The 17,668-nt window shown below is 35.7% G+C and overlaps 1 protein-coding gene across 1 annotated transcript in view; it reads right to left on the reverse strand.

The window, feature by feature from the left end:
* Positions 1 to 428: 428 nt before the first annotated feature.
* The window catches only part of LOC105467674 (putative ankyrin repeat domain-containing protein 20A2), a 67,740-nt gene continuing 50,500 nt past the window's right edge, over positions 429 to 17,668 (reverse strand). Inside the window, exons 17-23 of the mRNA XM_071079779.1 lie at positions 17,260 to 17,344; positions 14,735 to 14,763; positions 14,571 to 14,643; positions 8,540 to 8,610; positions 4,149 to 4,306; positions 2,597 to 2,777; positions 429 to 1,415 (exon numbers count right to left, since the gene is read on the reverse strand). Coding sequence (XP_070935880.1) covers positions 444 to 1,415; positions 2,597 to 2,777; positions 4,149 to 4,306; positions 8,540 to 8,610; positions 14,571 to 14,643; positions 14,735 to 14,763; positions 17,260 to 17,344 — 1,569 coding nt within the window. The 3' untranslated portion in view covers positions 429 to 443. The remainder of the gene's footprint in view (positions 1,416 to 2,596; positions 2,778 to 4,148; positions 4,307 to 8,539; positions 8,611 to 14,570; positions 14,644 to 14,734; positions 14,764 to 17,259; positions 17,345 to 17,668) is intronic.

Below are 17,668 nucleotides of genomic sequence, written 5' to 3' on the forward strand. Positions count from 1 at the left end.
GGACTATCTACCTGAAAATATGACTCTGTGCCTAATACAATTTTGCAGGTGACACAATGTCTTTTCTCAAAGTAAATCATGTGTCACCTCTACCTTTTATTTCCTAGAAACAAGGTATGCTTCTAAGCTGATGGAGTAAACACATTTTGCCTTTTATGTTTTCTTATTAAAACAGCTTTGTTGAAATATCATTTACATACTATATCTGTCTCTACAATCCAACTTTAGAGCATTTCCATCACTGCAAGATCCCTCACACCCTTTAGCGGTCATTACCAGCTTCCAGCCCCAGCCCTTCGCAAACAGTAATCTACTTTATGTCCCTATACGTTTCTCTTTTTTGGATGCTTCACGTAAATGGAATTATACAATATGGTAAACACACTTTTCATCTATTGATTTTTATATTCAACTAGGTTCAACATGTATCCAGAACCAAATGTTTACATTTTCTTTCTAGAAGTTTGAAAATATTTCTCTTCCTTGATACTTACTACTCTCTCTGCTTTCTCTCTCTCATATCGAAAGAGACTTTCTTTTAAATGATCACAGTCATTCATTAGCTTCTTATTTTTCTCTTGGAGCAGGAGGTCTTTCTTTCCACTCTCAATAGAACCTCTTTGGATATTAATTACTTTCTCTTTACGATCCTCTTTCTGATGAACATCATCTAGTTGCTGTTCAAGCCACAGATTTTCACGCTGGAGTTGACATATCCTTTCTTCCACAGAGTTCCACTCTCCAGTGGAATTACTCACTTTAGCTTCTGCATTTTGATACATCTCTTTCATTTCCTTTATTTGCTGCTGGGTTTGGCTTAGGTCGTTTTGTAGAGTTTCTAAAGCCAATGACTTTGTTCTGAGAGTATCTCTTGTCTTACGGAACTTATCTTTTAAGGTATTGAATTTAATTTGCGTTTTAGAAAGTTGTTCAGTGAGAAACTCATTCTTATCTTCAACTTCGGAGACATCAGAACTCATTTTTTCTTGCACAGAAATGTCTTGTGTGTTCTGTAAAGTAAGTTTTAGGTTTCTTTCTGTTTTCACACTTTCACTGTGCTTTCTTTTAACAGCAGCCAGTCTAGACTGATAAGATTCAATTTCAGCTTCCAGTCTTGCCTTGCTTTCTTTTTTCTTCAGCAGTTCGGAATTGAGCCTTTTATTCTCAGCTTTGAGATCATTCAGCTCTTGTTGATTCTGGAATACTGTTTTTGTTATTTCCTCATTGAGTTTTATACTCTTTTCAAGGGCAGCATTTCTTTCTTTAACAATTTTAATGTCCTTAAGATATTCATTTTCTTTTTCCAAGTTGTCATTTTTCATTGTGAGTATTTCCTGCCTGAGTATAGCAATATCTGTCTTCAAAATGCAATTTTCATCCATCAGATCTTCCGTTTCTTCATGAGTATGAAAATCCTAAATAAAATAAAAGAAAGTTTTAGCTAGTACTCCATAAAATAACATATCGTGATTACCTCTGAAGCTAAAGAATAACCTGCACATCCGTACACTAAAAAGTTTACTGTCAGTGGATATCCAACAGGAGAAAAAGTTGAAGCAAAACTTTGAACCTTGTAGAGCATAAATTCCAAAAAGTTCAGAAATTTATTTAAAGTCAATGAATTCATAAAAGTAAACACACACACACGCACACATGCACACCAGAGAATTTGTAAGAATATCAGAATTGGAAAAGCCTTTGCCTGAATTACAACAAACCCAAAAGCATAAATTAAAGCATTAACAAATTTGACTAAATTAAAATATATCAAAAAATGGATTTACACTTTGATATCTAACCCTTACACCACCCTATAGTAAGAACCTTAGTTCACACATATTTGGACAGATAAAATTTCCCAAAGTTATTACAGTTCTGTTTCCCAGATAATATTCTATTGCAATTTGACTCTTTTAACACTTCTATAGTCACTTATAAGAATTACACTTACTAAATCATAAATCTAGACATTATACTAGTCACTCCTATGTACATTCATTGATGAACTCCTCTAGTTACTATAATTTTGAAAAAGAAAGGTTAAAAATATAAGCAAGCTACAGGATTTTCCCCAGGACTTGTGAGTCTATTTCTAGTTCTCCAACAGATCACAGTTACTTCTGTGGTGTAATTATATCAATACAAAATAAAACTTTTATTTTAAAACACCAACGGTAAATAAGATAAAATTTATAGAACTCTTCTTAGAATATCATGAGATTATTTGTGATTGCAATAATTTCTGTTTCTTCTTTATTTTATTTTAGGTACAGTAATCAATATGAAATAGGGAAGTACAAGGAACAATTTTCCTGGGAACAACATTTTTATCAATAGGTTATCACTAAGTATACATTATGGCATGTTATTGTTTGCAAAAGCACTTGGTAATAAAATAATATCCTATGTGGATGCCAAGACTTATAATAAATATTAATAATTGTACCTGTAAGTGTCATCATTCATTTTTAAAAGTGAGATAACATTTCTGATTTGTTTTAGACCTATTATAGTATATATTAAATCAAGTGGATATTATAAGTAAAATTGATAAATAATGTTTAAAATATAGAATTTTTACCAAAGATTGATTTACCTGACTTGGAGTATTTCTTGCAGTTTTTGGTTTCATCTCTAGTGACTGAACAGTCGGTTCAGGTTGTTTTGCTTCAACTTCTTTCTTATGTTGTTTCTCTTTCCTTTCTAATTCTTCTCTATTTTTTTTGTACAGCATATTAACATTTATTTTTTCTTCATTTTCCTGTTTGAAGGTGCATCTGCAGATAAAGACATTTCTCTTAAAATGCATTTTGTTAAAAAATAAAGAGCTCATCTCTGCAGATGTTGTTTATCATCCTAATAAAACTTCCATGTTCTGGATTATTTTTCCTTTGCAGCTCTCAGATATTTAATTTCTCACTTCAACATCTTCCAAAGAATGCATATACTTGAAAAGTAGTAAGGAAAGGATATTCCGCTAAAGCTTCTGTTACTAGTCACTCTAGTATATATTATAAAAAAGGATACTGGAGATTATTCAGTAAAGTTACAAGTTCAAAATTACCTTTTTAAATCACACAATCATAATTACTCCCTTATTAGAAAAGATTGTTTACGATCAACTACATTTTTAAAGTTACTATTTATTGACAAGTGTCTAAGTTCACTAGAAATAAATTTTCATCTTTATGAAATATTGCAGGTACCTCTCCAAATGATTGACAGAGTAAGATGGCACCTTCAGCTGTCCCTCACACAAACTATATCTGCAGATGACTGTCAGCCAAAACTAGGCTAAAGAGTCTAACATCTGTTACCCCATATTTTTTATATTACTTTCTAAATACTTTCAATTCACCTTGTTATTACATAGATTTTATATATTTATTAACCTATTGTTCATTATGTGTAATATATAATTAATGTCCTTAATAAGTGTGTGTATGTTTACACAAGTTTTGTTTTCTTGTGAAATCTAGTCCCAGAAATGGAGTTGTTGAGTTAAAGGGATGTCGGGTTATTTGAATTTTTGATACAAAGCACTAAGTTGCCCTTCGGAAATAATTTACCAATTTCATATACCAACAGTGTACGAGAATGCGTTTTTCCTCACATACGCCAACACTGGTAATTACTTTTTAAATATCAGCATGACTTTTAAAAATATATCTTATTTTATGTTAATTTGCATTTTTCTGATTACCAGGCAGGACTAAATATCCCTGGCAAAAATATAAAACTTGTTAATCATAAGGAATATTAGTCCAAGTTTGCATTAGTTTATAGCACAATGACAATTACCTCCTGTTAAATACTGCTACAGGCAGCCAGGCACGGTGGCTCACTCCTGTAAACCCAGCATTTTGGGAGGCCGAGGTGGGCAGAACATCTGAGGTCAGGAGTTCGAGACCAGCCTGGCTAACAGGGTGAAACCCCATTTCTACTAAAAATACAAAAAATTAGCCAGGCATGGAGGCACATGCCTGTAATCCCAGCTACTAGGGAGGCTGAGGCAGCAGAATTGCTTGAACTCGGGAGGCAGAAGTTGCAGTGAGCCGAGATCACCCCATTGTACTCCAGCTTGGGAAAGAAGAGAGAAACTCCATCAAAAAAAGAAAAAGAAAAAAAAATCCATGCTCTAGGCTTACCTATCACGCTCTTCCTTCAGCTTCTTGGGAAACTGCTGAGGATGCATTTCCCCAGTCTTTCTTTGTTGGAGTAATCTGTCAGCAGCAGCTGTGCGATCACATAGATTTTCTGATACTGGTATTTTTTCACTTTTGTTTGTATTATTTCCTTCTTTGACCTTTAATAAAAGTAATATAAATAATAATTGTTATTATTTTATTCAATAAAAAGAACATTTTCCCCTGATTTTTTCACTTGATTCAGGTTAAATGTCACCATTTTTATCATAAAAGTATTTTGTGTTTACTTTAATTTTATCATTGTACATAATGATTATAATTATAAGGTACTCATCATTTTACCATTGAAATTTTTGCCAAATCTGCTTATTTCTGCTTGAGTGAACAGAAGAATTTTACAAAATTTCAAAAAGGACTCTTCTCCATTTTGTGCTTTTATTCCCATCCACTCTTTGCTGCCTAATATAAATTTTTATGCTATCTGACTGGCAGAAACAGAGAAATAAAAAGACACAGGCGTAACATATGTCTTCTGTCTTTACCACCTGGATGTTACATGAAATAGCCAGATGAAGAGGATGTGACCTTGTGGGGCTTCAGGAACAGTAAAGAAGTTTCCCTTTTCTGCACTAAGCTATTCTTTTCCCCACTGTCTTTTATCTCTCTCTCTTTTTCTTTTTTCCATTTGAATCCTGGGATATCAAAAAAGTAAACGTGCTCCCTGAAGGATGGGAACCAAAGTTTGCCACAACACAAGAAGCAGAGTGAAACTGCTGAGTTTCTAGTGCAGAATTCTGGAAAATGCAATGCTTCCCAGATTTCACATTCAATTACCACAAAAGTTGATAGGTGGAATGTATATGGTCCAGTTATCAACTTTAGCCCCATTATCTACTGATAATGGGAGTCAAACCAACCAAGACCTATTAAATGTTTCATCCACATCTCCTAAGGTGGCATTCACTAGCATTTCATGGCACCAAATAACATGATACAACTCTATATTGCTGAATTACATAAAAGATCAATTTATCAAATTAGTCAGATATATTAAAAGTCTAACTTGAGCAAAGCAATTTAATGCCTCAGAGGGTGCAAAAAGCCTCATGTGCTTTTACTTTGTTTTTTTTTTTTTTTTTTTTTTTTTTTTTTTTGAGACAGAGTCTCCTCTGTCGCCCAGGCTGGAGTGCAGTGGCGCGATCTCGGCTCACTGCAAGCTCCGCCTCCCGGGTTCACGCCATTCTCCTGCCTCAGCCTCCCGAGTAGCTGGGACTACAGGCGCCCACAACCGCGCCCGGCTAATTTTTTGTATTTTTAGTAGAGACGGGGTTTCACCGTGGTCTCGATCTCCTGACCTTGTGATCCGCCCGCCTGGGCCTCCCAAAGTGCTGGGATTACAGGCGTGAGCCACCGCGCCCGGCCAATGTGCTTTTACTTTGAAAGAAGAAAATCTCTATCTTTAGAACACAATGTACAGAACTCAACTTCCTACTAAAGAGTCAAAGGTTAAATTTTTGGCTGATAAATGATGCTTCTTATATGATCAAAATCATACATGCCAAAACTTACTATACTTTATTAAACAACATAAGGTCTGATTCAGCAGAAAAATTGGAAACTGGTGATTTTTTTAAATATGTGGAAGTATATATCTGTTTTCAAAAGTATTTGAAATAACCATGATGGGACTACAAGTTCAAACAGTTTGAGCTAAGCAGATAAACTTGCATGCATGAAAACACATTAAACAGACTCATTTGGCTGGGAATATTCATTGCAACTCTCAAGGCGAGATGTGTTTTTGTGGCTCATCTCAGTCATTGCTTCCCTCTCATTGTATTCCCATTCTATTAATAAATAAATGTAGTTCATCTCTAAATGAATACCGAAAAAAGAATCTAGAATCTAGAGCTTATTTCTTTAGCAATTTCTTTATGTTTATCTGGTTCAGAAGGTCTCTTGGTATATGGCTGAATTAGTTTCCCAGCCCATATGCCACTTGGAAGACTGAGAGTGAGACTTAGGTTGATTAATGAACAAACATTATGAGAACATTCTCCGGAACCGTTATTTAGATAGCAGAACTAATCTACTTTGACACATAATTACACATTTAGATAATTCCGCTGTAACTGTACACATAAGATTTTCTTGAATAGAAAATTTGACTAAATCAAATAATTGATAAAGAGAAAAAAGAGAAGCAGCAAGTGAACCTCTGTCTTTTTGAAGTTGGACTTTCTCTTTCTCCAAAGCCGGGAACTCTACTTGTAACATGGCTATCTCATTCTTAAACCTTGGAATATCTTGCTGTAAGTCTCCTAGCTATATTTTTGATGTTTTTTCACTATGTGGCAGAGAATAACTCACATTTGATAATTCAAGATTCCTGCTTTTGTAGTTGTTAGCACTGGGATTGTCATATGGTGGCTTCTGGAATAAGCACTGTATTGGTTTTCTGTTTTTAGAAGTGTCTGTAGCAGCAGAAATACTGTAGCTTTCTATCTGAATCATATGCTTCATTTCTTTGGAGTGGGTAAACCACAAACCAAAAAGACTTTCAGGATCTCTAGACTGAGGCCAGTACCTAATGTCTAATTTCCAAAGAGTGGTATTCGGGTTTATATTTTTTGCTATTTGCATGTCAAACTCTTAATCATCTTTCATTTCAATCATAATTACTAGGTTCCTTAATTTTTTAGTGTCTGTATCATTAAAATTTTTTTCTTCATCTGTGTTAGAAACAAACTATGTGTCTGGTTTGTTATCATTTTTATAGTCTGATTTATTTTCATTTAAATGAAGCTTAGAAGATGACTGGTAAGTATATTTCAGGTACCTGGAATGGGAATGGAATGAAAGACATTTGTCATGGGCTTCCTCTGTTCAGGCGCTTCCTGGAATGCCACAGTGTTAGGCCCTCCAGATGCATCTTCCTCCTCACAATCATGGACATGACTCATCAGATCAGAGGGCACTCCTTTTTTGTTCATCCCTCTTTAGAGTTACTATGTAGAAGCTCTGCCTCAGGGCAAGCAATACTTCTGGAGTTTTCAAAACTTTCACCAATATTCAGCTTGAACTTGTTTGTAATGAATATTAAAGAAAGTCCTGAATATACAGATAGATTCCCGTTATCACAATTCTCACCCAGTTCTGGTTCTTGAGACCTTTTTTTTGGCAGGTGCAAAATGGAAAACAAATTTGCTTGTTTTGTTTCTCAGTTACTCTCTTTTCTGTTGGAGTACATGTTTTAAAATTGGCTTTAATCAAGTACAAACAAAGAAATGTTAGAAAATAATTAAAATTTAACTGATACTTAATCTATGTGTCACTACTCTTATATGATGGGATTGTAACTAAAATGTGAAAAATAATTTGCCTTGGCTTAACATAGGAGAGAAACATGAACTGGCAAGCTGAACTCTCTGTGTTTGTTTGGACTGAACTTAATTCATTATGTGTTAAATCTACCAGAAATGAATTCAAAGATAGGTAGTATTATAAAAGATTCCTCTCTTACAAAGATTTTACCTCAGCATACCAGAAAGAGTGAGCCCCTACAGTGCACGTATATTTCTGAAGATTAACTAGAGACTAGGTAAACACTCAATTATTGAGAGCCAAACTGAACACCACTAAGAAAGAGAAGCAAAATTTTAAATTCCAATTCAAATGATATACTATGATAGTGTTATGTATCTAGATAGATTTTCTGCTTATATCCACTTCTAATATATTTTAAGTTCCACTAGTGATAGTGGATGGATTTTTTAAATTGTAGGAATATTTACTATGTATTTATGTTGAAATAAAGTTATTGTTTGTACCCTGACACCAAAAGTCCCATTCTGCAAGGTAGGATTCTCTTAATAGGCAACTGGGTTGACTTTTATGACCCCATTCACTTCCAGAACACAGACACTGAAGTCAACTGGCGACCACAAAACAGAATACATCTTTAAACTCGACACTGATGACCAGCAATATAAAACTGCAACATTTGAACCGCTGGCAATGATGACTCCTTTAGCACTAGTTTAGCTCAATGGCCATCATGGTTAAATTGTTCATAATTTCTATTCCTTAGTAATATGACTCAATATTTCATGTTACCTTCTGTATTAAGAGTAAGGTTATAAAAATAAAAGAAGATTTCTTGCCTCAATTCCAAGGGTAAAGACAACTATGAATTACTAGAGATAGTAAGAATATCTTAGGTTTTGTAACAGGTTAAAATGTTTTAAAAATTGAATATAAAATTATGATCCATTTGATTCTAAAGGTATATTCTAAAAGGTCATGTCATTTGGTCTATGCTTTCTTCCTAAAGCAAAAAAAAAAAAAAAAAAGAAAACAATGTTAAACAAGAAACTTAAATTTTTATATACCTGTGGTTGCTTCTTTTCGCTTCTTTCACGCCTTTCTTGCTCCTCCTCTGAAGCCACTAGTAAGGCTTGTTCTGTTGACAAATTCATTGGTTTAGTTCAAATGAACTAAGAACAGTTAGATAAAGACTATAATCTTTATAAAAATAGAGAATAAAATTTCTTTGTATTATATGTTTTGAGAGTTTAAATGAAGCTTAATGTTTACTGAAATATTTACTTCTTTAAGAAATACTTCTCATTATCCAAAACTTCAACAAACCACTTGGGGAGACACTAGGTATCACCAGGTTCAAGCCATACAAAATCTCAGGGTCACTTACAAATTGTTCCACCCAATATAAATAAACAAAGCTGTTGCAAACAAAACAAATTTTGAAATGCAGTCAAAATATACAATGTAACACTTTACTATAATTCATAACAGTATCTTTTTACAACACACTCATTGAGTTGGCAGTTACTAATAATTTGCAAAATTGTCGTTGTTTATACCTTAATTAGTGTTCACCCCATTTTTTACATCACAAATGTTTTCCCGTACTATTCTGAAAAATTTATTTTCATCTTTTAAGACTCAGAATGTAGGCTGGCCATAATAGCTCACATCTGTAATCCCAGCACTTTGGAAGGCCACAATGGGAGAATTGCTCAAGGCCAAGAGTTTTAAGGCCAGCCTGGGAACCATAGATAACATTGACTCTACAAAAAATTAGACAGGTATGTTGATATGTGCCTGCAATCCCAGCTACTCAAGAAGTTTAGGTGAGAAGATCCCTTGAGCCCAGGAGTTTGAGGTTGCAGTGAGTCTCGATCACGTCATTGCACTCCACCCTGGGGCATAGAGTAAGAACTTGCCTCCAACAACAGAAAAAGAAAAAGAAAAAAGGCTCAGAATGCTGTGTGAAGTCTTCCTTCATTCTAGCTGTCTTTCTCCACACACACGTGTCTGCTTCATGGGCCTCCCTTAGTACTTTGGCAATTTTTCCAGTGTCACTTTACCACCTGAACTGCACATCATGACTTTACTTGTTGATCCCCTTTGCTGCTAGGTTGTAGAGGACAATCTTTTGAATCATCTTTGTATAAACAGTCTTAACTTTACTAAATAATTAGTTATTGAGTCCCTGCTATGTGTTAAGCACTGGGGTATAAGGAAGGAAAATAAAAGCTGTCAGCGATGGCTTTCCTAAAGATCATGCATGAGCTGCGACTTAGAGAGTGAGGTTAGCCAGATTAAGTGAGGCAGAGGGCAGGAAAGGGTGAGCACATGCCAGGAAGCAATGAGAGAGGGAGAGAAGCCTCCAAGAGTGTATGTATTTCTCTGCAAAAGAGGAATGGTGAGGGGGCCATTGCCAGCAGCTCAGTAATTCCAGAGAAAAAGGCAGACGGGGAACGGGCTATGGATGAAGATTTGGGCAGAAATCAGTTTTCTTTTTTTCTTCTTTTTTTTGAGACAAGGTCTTACTCTGTCTCCCAGACTGGAGTGCAGTGGAATGATCTTGGCTCACTGCAACCCGGCCTCCCAGGTTCAAGCAGTTCTCCTGCCTTAGCCTCCCAAGTAGCTGAGATTACAGGTACATGCCACTACCGCCTGCTAATTTTTGTATTTTTTTTTTAGAGATGGGGTTTTACCTGTTTGACCAGGATCATCTTGAACTCCTGACCTCAAATGATCCACCTGCTTCAGCCTCCCAAAGTGCTGGGATTACAGACATGAGCCACCGTGCCCAACCCAGAAGTCAGTTTCTGAAATCCTTATATAGCTTTAAGATGCTTGGACATTAGGTATTCAGGAGTGGTTCACGGATCTATTTGCATTAGAGATAATTAACTCTAAATACTGTGAGGAGCATAAAATTCTGAGACACATAAACAAATGAACAAAGATAAAACATAAGGCAATGTTGCAAAGATGATGCAGGCCTGAGATGTTTTCAGAAATATTTAGGATATAAGTATCAGTGGTCATTATAAGAATAGATTTTTACTGCATGAATAAATGTATATATCTGGGTCCCTGGAGCAATACACTCTGCTCATTACTTTACAAACTTTATCAAATGAGAAGTAAATTAATCTACATAAACTGTTTCAGTTACTTCTATTTACTTTACACTTTTTCTGTTTCAGTTTTACCGTGCACAGGAAATGCATTTGGGTTTTGTGGTTGTTGTTGTTGTTGTTGTTGTTGTTGTTTGAGATGGAGTTTCACTCTTGCTGTCCAGGCTGGAGTGCAGTGGTGTTATCTCAGCTCACTGCAACCTCTGCCTCCCAGGTTCAAGGGATTCTCCTGCCTCAGCCTCCCAAGTAGCTGGAATTGCATGCATGTGCCATCATGCCCAGCTAATTTTGTGTTTTTAGTAGAGATGGGTTTCTCTATGTTGGTCAGGCTGGTCTCAAACTCCCAACCTCAGGTTATCTGCCTGCCTCAGACTCCCAAAGTGCTGGAATTACACCCACAAGCCACGGCGCCCAGCCACATTTGGGGATTTTCTTTTAAAAGTTCTGCTTCCTGGATTTACCAAGCTCATGAGAAAATAGAAGCAAACAAGTCATTTGCATAGTTAAGAAACTTTGGATTTATAACTTGTCATCACTACTCTAGAAAACTATCATCATGTTTTGTAAAACAAAATGTTAATTCTAGACATAAGGGGAAAAAGAAATTAAAACTATAGGGGTGAAAATATATTGCATAATTTATTACTATTGACATAATCATATGACTGATTAAGAGCACTGAATTTCACTTGTATGTAAAGTAGACCCCATATTAGCCGCAGTTAGTCAATAGACTTGGTGTTCTAGTGGAACTAAATTTGATGCTCCTGTGTTATCTTTAAATGATACAGCTCTTCTGAACACCCATACTCCTAGTGCATGATTATCCATTAAGACAAGGTGAAGGAATGTGTGAGTACAGCTGAGGAGACACCATAAGGCAAATGCTCGATGGTTCCCATTAATATTGGGAAAATCAACACTATAATACAGAAAGCTATAGACATTATTTAACATTTGGTTTGGGAAGATATTTTTAGTGACATTGCATACAGTTGTAACTAATAATTGCAGAACTAGAGATGTAAAAATAAATCAAAGCCACATTGTGTTTGAGTAGAAAATCTGTAGACGTCTGCAGCAGCCCCCAATTTTTCCAATCCAGCCCCAAATTCTAAATATAATCATGGTACCCACTCTCAAATTTATGTTACATACTAACCTCAATGAAATTACTCTTTCTCCTTATTCTCTTTGTTATTTATATGTTTCTTTCCTTAAAGGAAGAATACAAATGCCTTGCTAAGAAGCATTCTGTTTGAATGTAGGCTGCACAAGGGGAGGAAACACAAAGTACTTTTGGCCACAAAATGACTTCTGAAAAGTCAGAACTATGGGAGCATGAAGCCAGCCAAGGGAATCGAGAATAACATGTTCTATGCTTCCTTCCCTTCTTTGTTCTCTTCCTACTCTAATAGCTGCGACTCACATAGGTAATGAAGAATATAATTCCCTGATAGTAACACAGCTCCAAGATTAATCCTTTCTTTAACTATGAGGTTCGTGTGTCCAAAGTCTGTAGTTGCTGTCTGATTTTTCATCACTGATGGTGATAGACATTTATCATCAACTCACAACTTCCCAAATCTTTGAAAAGTCTTACTATTGATGATTCAACTAGTAGAAACATAATCTAAAATATCTGAAAATTATGTTTTTATTTATTAGAATGTAAATAGTAATACAAATTGTAATAAAGTGTAAAAATTCTTTCTTCCCTGAAGCAGTGCCATGTTGTCATCTACCCCACAAACACACTACTCCCTCATGGTCTAATGTATTTTACAAGTCCTGTAATTGCTATTAACTCAAACAAGTTTATTTAACTTGTTTTAAGCTTCTGTGATTTACTACAATTTACTTTGACTCACTCAACGATCTCTATTATGTATGTTGTTTTCCATGAGAAATTTGTTTATTAATAATTAAGATTCTTCAGTGATAAGAAAATATTTGAATAACTAAGTTTGAGAATAAACACATGACATTATTGTGTGTTTCTGTGTACTAGAGACAAAAACTTCAAAACCATTATGAGTATACATTAAATTAAAAACTGCCTTCATTTAACCAAGATGATCTTCCCTCAATGCATGAATACCTTCAGAATTCACATGTGAAGCCTTAAATATAGACCAAAGATTTATCTAAAATACAATAGCCTTAACAATCTTATCTGTAGCCAACACAGTGGATCCCGCCTATAATCCCAGCACATTGGAAAGCTGAGGTGGGCAGATCACCTGAGGTCAGGAGTTTGAGAGCAGCCTGGCCAACATGGAGAAACACCATCTCTGCTAAAATAGAAAAATTAGCAGGGTGTGGTAGCACGTGGATGTAATAGCAGCTAATTGAGGGGCTGAGGCAGGAGAATTGCTTGAACCCAAGAGGCAGAGGTTGTAATGAGCCAAGACTGAGCCACTGCACTCCAGCCTTGGTGATAGAGCAAGACTTTGTCTCAAAAACACAAACAAAAGACCTAATTTTTCCATTATGAAAATAAGTCTATGTTCACACGAGATCTGAAGAGTACACAACGCTGTGAGATAGGACAGAAATATATTTTGAAAGTTGTATTCCCGGTTTCTGTATCAATAAAACTGTTGAATTTTAGCTTTTAAGACAAGTCAAGGAAAAGAGCAAAAAATGCAGAAGTGAAACTTGAAAGGTCAGTTGGCCATCAAGGGTTCATGATAACTGAACTTACATAAACTATATATATTGATCAAAACATTATTTCTGAATTTTGATCTGAGAGACCCTAGAGTTTCAGATTCATTCAAGGATGTCCACGAGGTCAAATAAGACAATGCCACTTGCTATTTTCAATTTTCTTTTCTGAGAACAGTGCAGCATTCTTCCTCAGAGAAATGAATTGTCCTAACTTCATAGGCTAAAGGCTCACGAGTCATAGTTCTAACTGCCTGTATAAAATATGGTGGTGCATGCTTGTATTCTGAACTTTTCAGCTTTAAACTTTCATACAGTAAATATTAATAGATACAAACTGATTTTAAAAAGCCCTTTTATTCTGACATTATTTCTATTTTTCTTTCTTTCTTCATTTGTCAGCAACAGGAGAGTCTAACTGAAAGTGGTAAAGTGGAAAAAGGGAATACAATGAAAAGTGTAAAATGAGTTAAACCAGAGATAATCATATCAATGTGGATGCATCTGGAAAATATGATACACCAAAGAAGTTGGCAGAAAAGTATGTAAAGTGTAGAACCACTCATGTACCATTTTAGGACACAAATAAAACATTCTGCATATTACTTCTGAGCATCACAATATAGTTAAAGATTTCAAAAGGGCTTTGAAATGAAAACCAATTTACTATGTCGGTAGCCTCTATGCAATCATGTTTTTAAAACCTTAACACCAAAAAGTCTCAAAATAACCCTTTTAAAAGACTGTCTACCAGTTATAAATGAATTGTTACTTTCCTCATTTTTAATAATCAAAGAGGCCACAAACTCACACATACACACACGTATGCATACACCTACATGCACAGTCTGCTCATTGAAACATCTGATTGGCTTCAGATCATCAGTGTAATAACACTAGCAGCAAGCCTCTAAAGTTGACACAGAAACTGACACGTTAATAAGTAAAGCCTTCCTCTAGGTAAAGATCAGAACTCCAACTAGCACATAACTCAGTGGAAATATCTTAAGAGTCTCAAATTTCACTGCTTTGAATCCCTGACAAGTACAAAAATTTTATATTGAAAACTTTATGCTATACAAAATATTAAAAGAGAAACATCTGAGTCAAAGTTTACATTTTAAAAATATTTTTATGGCTTCTAAATTTGTTTTCATTCAAATATGAATACAAACAATAACATTTATGTCAATGCCTACCATTCAATTTTGAGCAAATAGAATTAGCGGTAAGAATAATGTGAGCACTTCCATCATTTAATGTACTTATTTCCAGCATTCCATTTGTATTGATAACATACCTGCTCTCAAGGTCTGTACTTTCTTTCTCTGTACTGCCCCTTTCACAGCAGGATCTTCCATTTTAGTGCTAGGCTGAATGGGTTTTAAAAGAAAATGATTCATAAATCATATGTATTTTATACAACATGGAGTTAGTGCTTCAAAAATATGCATAATTAATTACCTTCAAGGAAGGATGTTGTGCAGGAGGTCCTACAAAGCAAAGGGGATATGTCATCAATTATATGTAAGTATGACAGGGCCAACCAAACATTCAGGCAGTGTTACTATCAAGCTGAGTTCTCATGCCTGACTATAAAAATAATTACTTAAAGTTTTGAGGGTACTGCTTGGCTTCTTCTTTTCCTTGTCTAGGACAGCAACATGACAGAAATATAATTAGGAAAATAGGAATATAGGATTCCTAAAACTCAGTTTACATTTCAATAGTGACATTATGTTTCAAATGCCTATACCTAAAACAGAAAAGCATGGATATCACTGTAAACACATGGGCTGATAAGGCGTAAAGAGACCATTAAACAGATGAGGAAATCAAACCTGAGGGTATCAATGTCAAGGCTGAGGGTGAAGGTACAGAGTATTTTCACTCAACACATCAGAGGCATTGTTGCCAGCACACCACAGATAAATTCCCCATGTCCTGTCGCTGAGGAAATACACAGTTGAGATGACAGTTCAGGTGAACGTGCAATTCACCTCTCATCAAAGACAGTGTTCTAAATTGATCAGCTGTTGTACACACTTATGAAATCACAGCTAAATGAAATATTCATTTTTCCCATGACCACATGGCCTACTGCAGCACCTACATTTCTCCTATCCCCTCGTTGGGCCTTGAATTAGAGCTCCTGGATCCACTCATACAAGGTGGTCCATAAAACACATCAAATAAACCATGTAGAATCAGTTTCCAATATCAAAATATTTATCAAAAAAGAAAACACTGAAATACCACAGACTTGCTGGATATGAATACACTTTTATATTGCAAAATCAGTGCAGTATTTATTGAAAATGAGAAATTTGGTATTCACAGAATGAATTGTATAATATGATTGCATCTAAAATTAACTAAGTTTGGTATATTATCTTACACTGTAAAGGACATTTATAAAACAGCTATCATATCAAATAACTGGCTGTCTCAAAAAAAATTAGCCAAAGCATCGATATGCAATTTAATCACATCTTATTCGCTCATGTCAGTGAAACTTCTCTCTCTGAGGCCTGACAGTTATGAAATGAAATGAGCTGCTGCAGTTTACCCCAAGTCTAGCACTCCCTCCTGCCTCCAGTACTCTCCACAGCAATAACCTCTCTTGTGAGACTGGCCATACGCCAAAGCAACTGGAAGTGACTCATCTCAAGTTTACTTGGCTTTAACTCCCAAGAACACAGCAAATGTCTTTCTTTCCTCCCTCCTGGTTCTTTCACAATCCCTCTTCCTTTGAAAAAGTGATTTTTAGATCTGTCATCCTGATGCTTCCCTTCCTAGCTGCTTTTTATCGATCATTGCGACCACTGTTGTCATCTGTGTTCAGGAGTAGTATACACCTGTAATCTCTCTTTTCATCTCATTCTCCTTCCCCTGTGGCTAGAATCATGCTCAGAAATAAAAGGAAATTAATGCTTTCCCTGGATTCTGTTATTTTTTAAATTGCTCTCCAATAGTTCTTTTTCCAGATTTCTCTAAAGGAAGGCTATTCCCTTGCTATTCAGGGCTATGTCCAGGGACCAGCACTAACATCACCTGAGTACTCATGAGAAATACAGAATCCCATACCTGCTGAATCAGAATGTGCACTTTCCAGAAGCTCCTCAACTAATTCATGACAATTTGAATGCCCTTTTCTACACTGATGTGCTTGCATATTGGTTTACCCTAATTGCCCTGTTTGGCCTAGCGTCAATTTCTTCCCTACTATGCCCCTGAATTTAATACTACATTATAAGCCATAATGTTTCTAATGAACTTTTAATCAGGCAATACGATCTCTACTTAATTTCTTCTCCATAAATCACCCAACACTGTTCATTTCAACGATGTTAATTTGGCCTATAGGATACTATCCCATGAATTTACACCATTTTCTATAAAACTAAATTATAGCCATTCATGGCTGACCATTTATGGTGATATTCATCTATGGTAGATAAACCACAGGTCTGTGTGGTAAAGTACCTCAATCCTTAATGCCTCCCCAGTAGTGAGCATGACAGCAAGAGTAGGAAAATGTTACTCTAATTCGCTGACACATTTTCGTACTGGAAGCTCACTTTATCTTCTTTCCTATTTCTAACACCCTGTTCTTCCTTCCTCTACAGAGCAATTTGACTTTATTAACCTCCATTACATACGCCCGCATATGTTTTTTTATGTATTACATGTACACTCTGCCCTCTTCATTCTTTCTTTCTCTTTATTCATTTCCTCTTCCCTCTCTCCTGAGTTGCCTCAGGTCTTAGAGTATCTTAAAATGGAACTCACACTCAGCTCCTTTAGTGGTGCTTCCAATAGAATCAATTGCTGACCCTTGGTTAGAGACACAATTTATCACCATTTGACTTCTCCTTTACTTATTATAGTTAATAGGACATTTTCTTTAGCTAGTAGACTATATTAGTGCTCATGTTTTAAAAGAAACATTCCATCAAATGACTTTTTAAATAAAATACACTTCTCACCTTCTCCTTTCCCATTGACTATTCTGTTGCCTTTTTCATGGGAAGGTCCAGGTAAAGGCTGTGACAATTTCTCGGGAACACACTGCTAAGGAAATATCAAGAATTAGTTTCCATTTAAAAAATTATAATGAGTTACATCAAGAGATTCTTATCATTCTCTTTTTATGAAACTGGATCTCATTCTGTCAACCCAGGGCTAGAATGCAGTGGCATCATTATGGCTCACTGTGGTCTCAACCCTCCGACCTCAGGCAATATTCCCACCTCAACTTCCTGATAGCTGGAACTACAGGTGCATACCATCATGCCAGACTAATGTATTTATTGGTAGTTTTGTAGAGACAAGGCCTCATTATACTGCCCAGGCTGGTCTCAACCTCCTAGGCTCAAGCAAACCTTCCACTTCTGC

The sequence above is a fragment of the Macaca nemestrina genome, chromosome 15 (assembly GCF_043159975.1).
Source record: "Macaca nemestrina isolate mMacNem1 chromosome 15, mMacNem.hap1, whole genome shotgun sequence".
Lineage (NCBI taxonomy): Eukaryota > Metazoa > Chordata > Mammalia > Primates > Cercopithecidae > Macaca > Macaca nemestrina.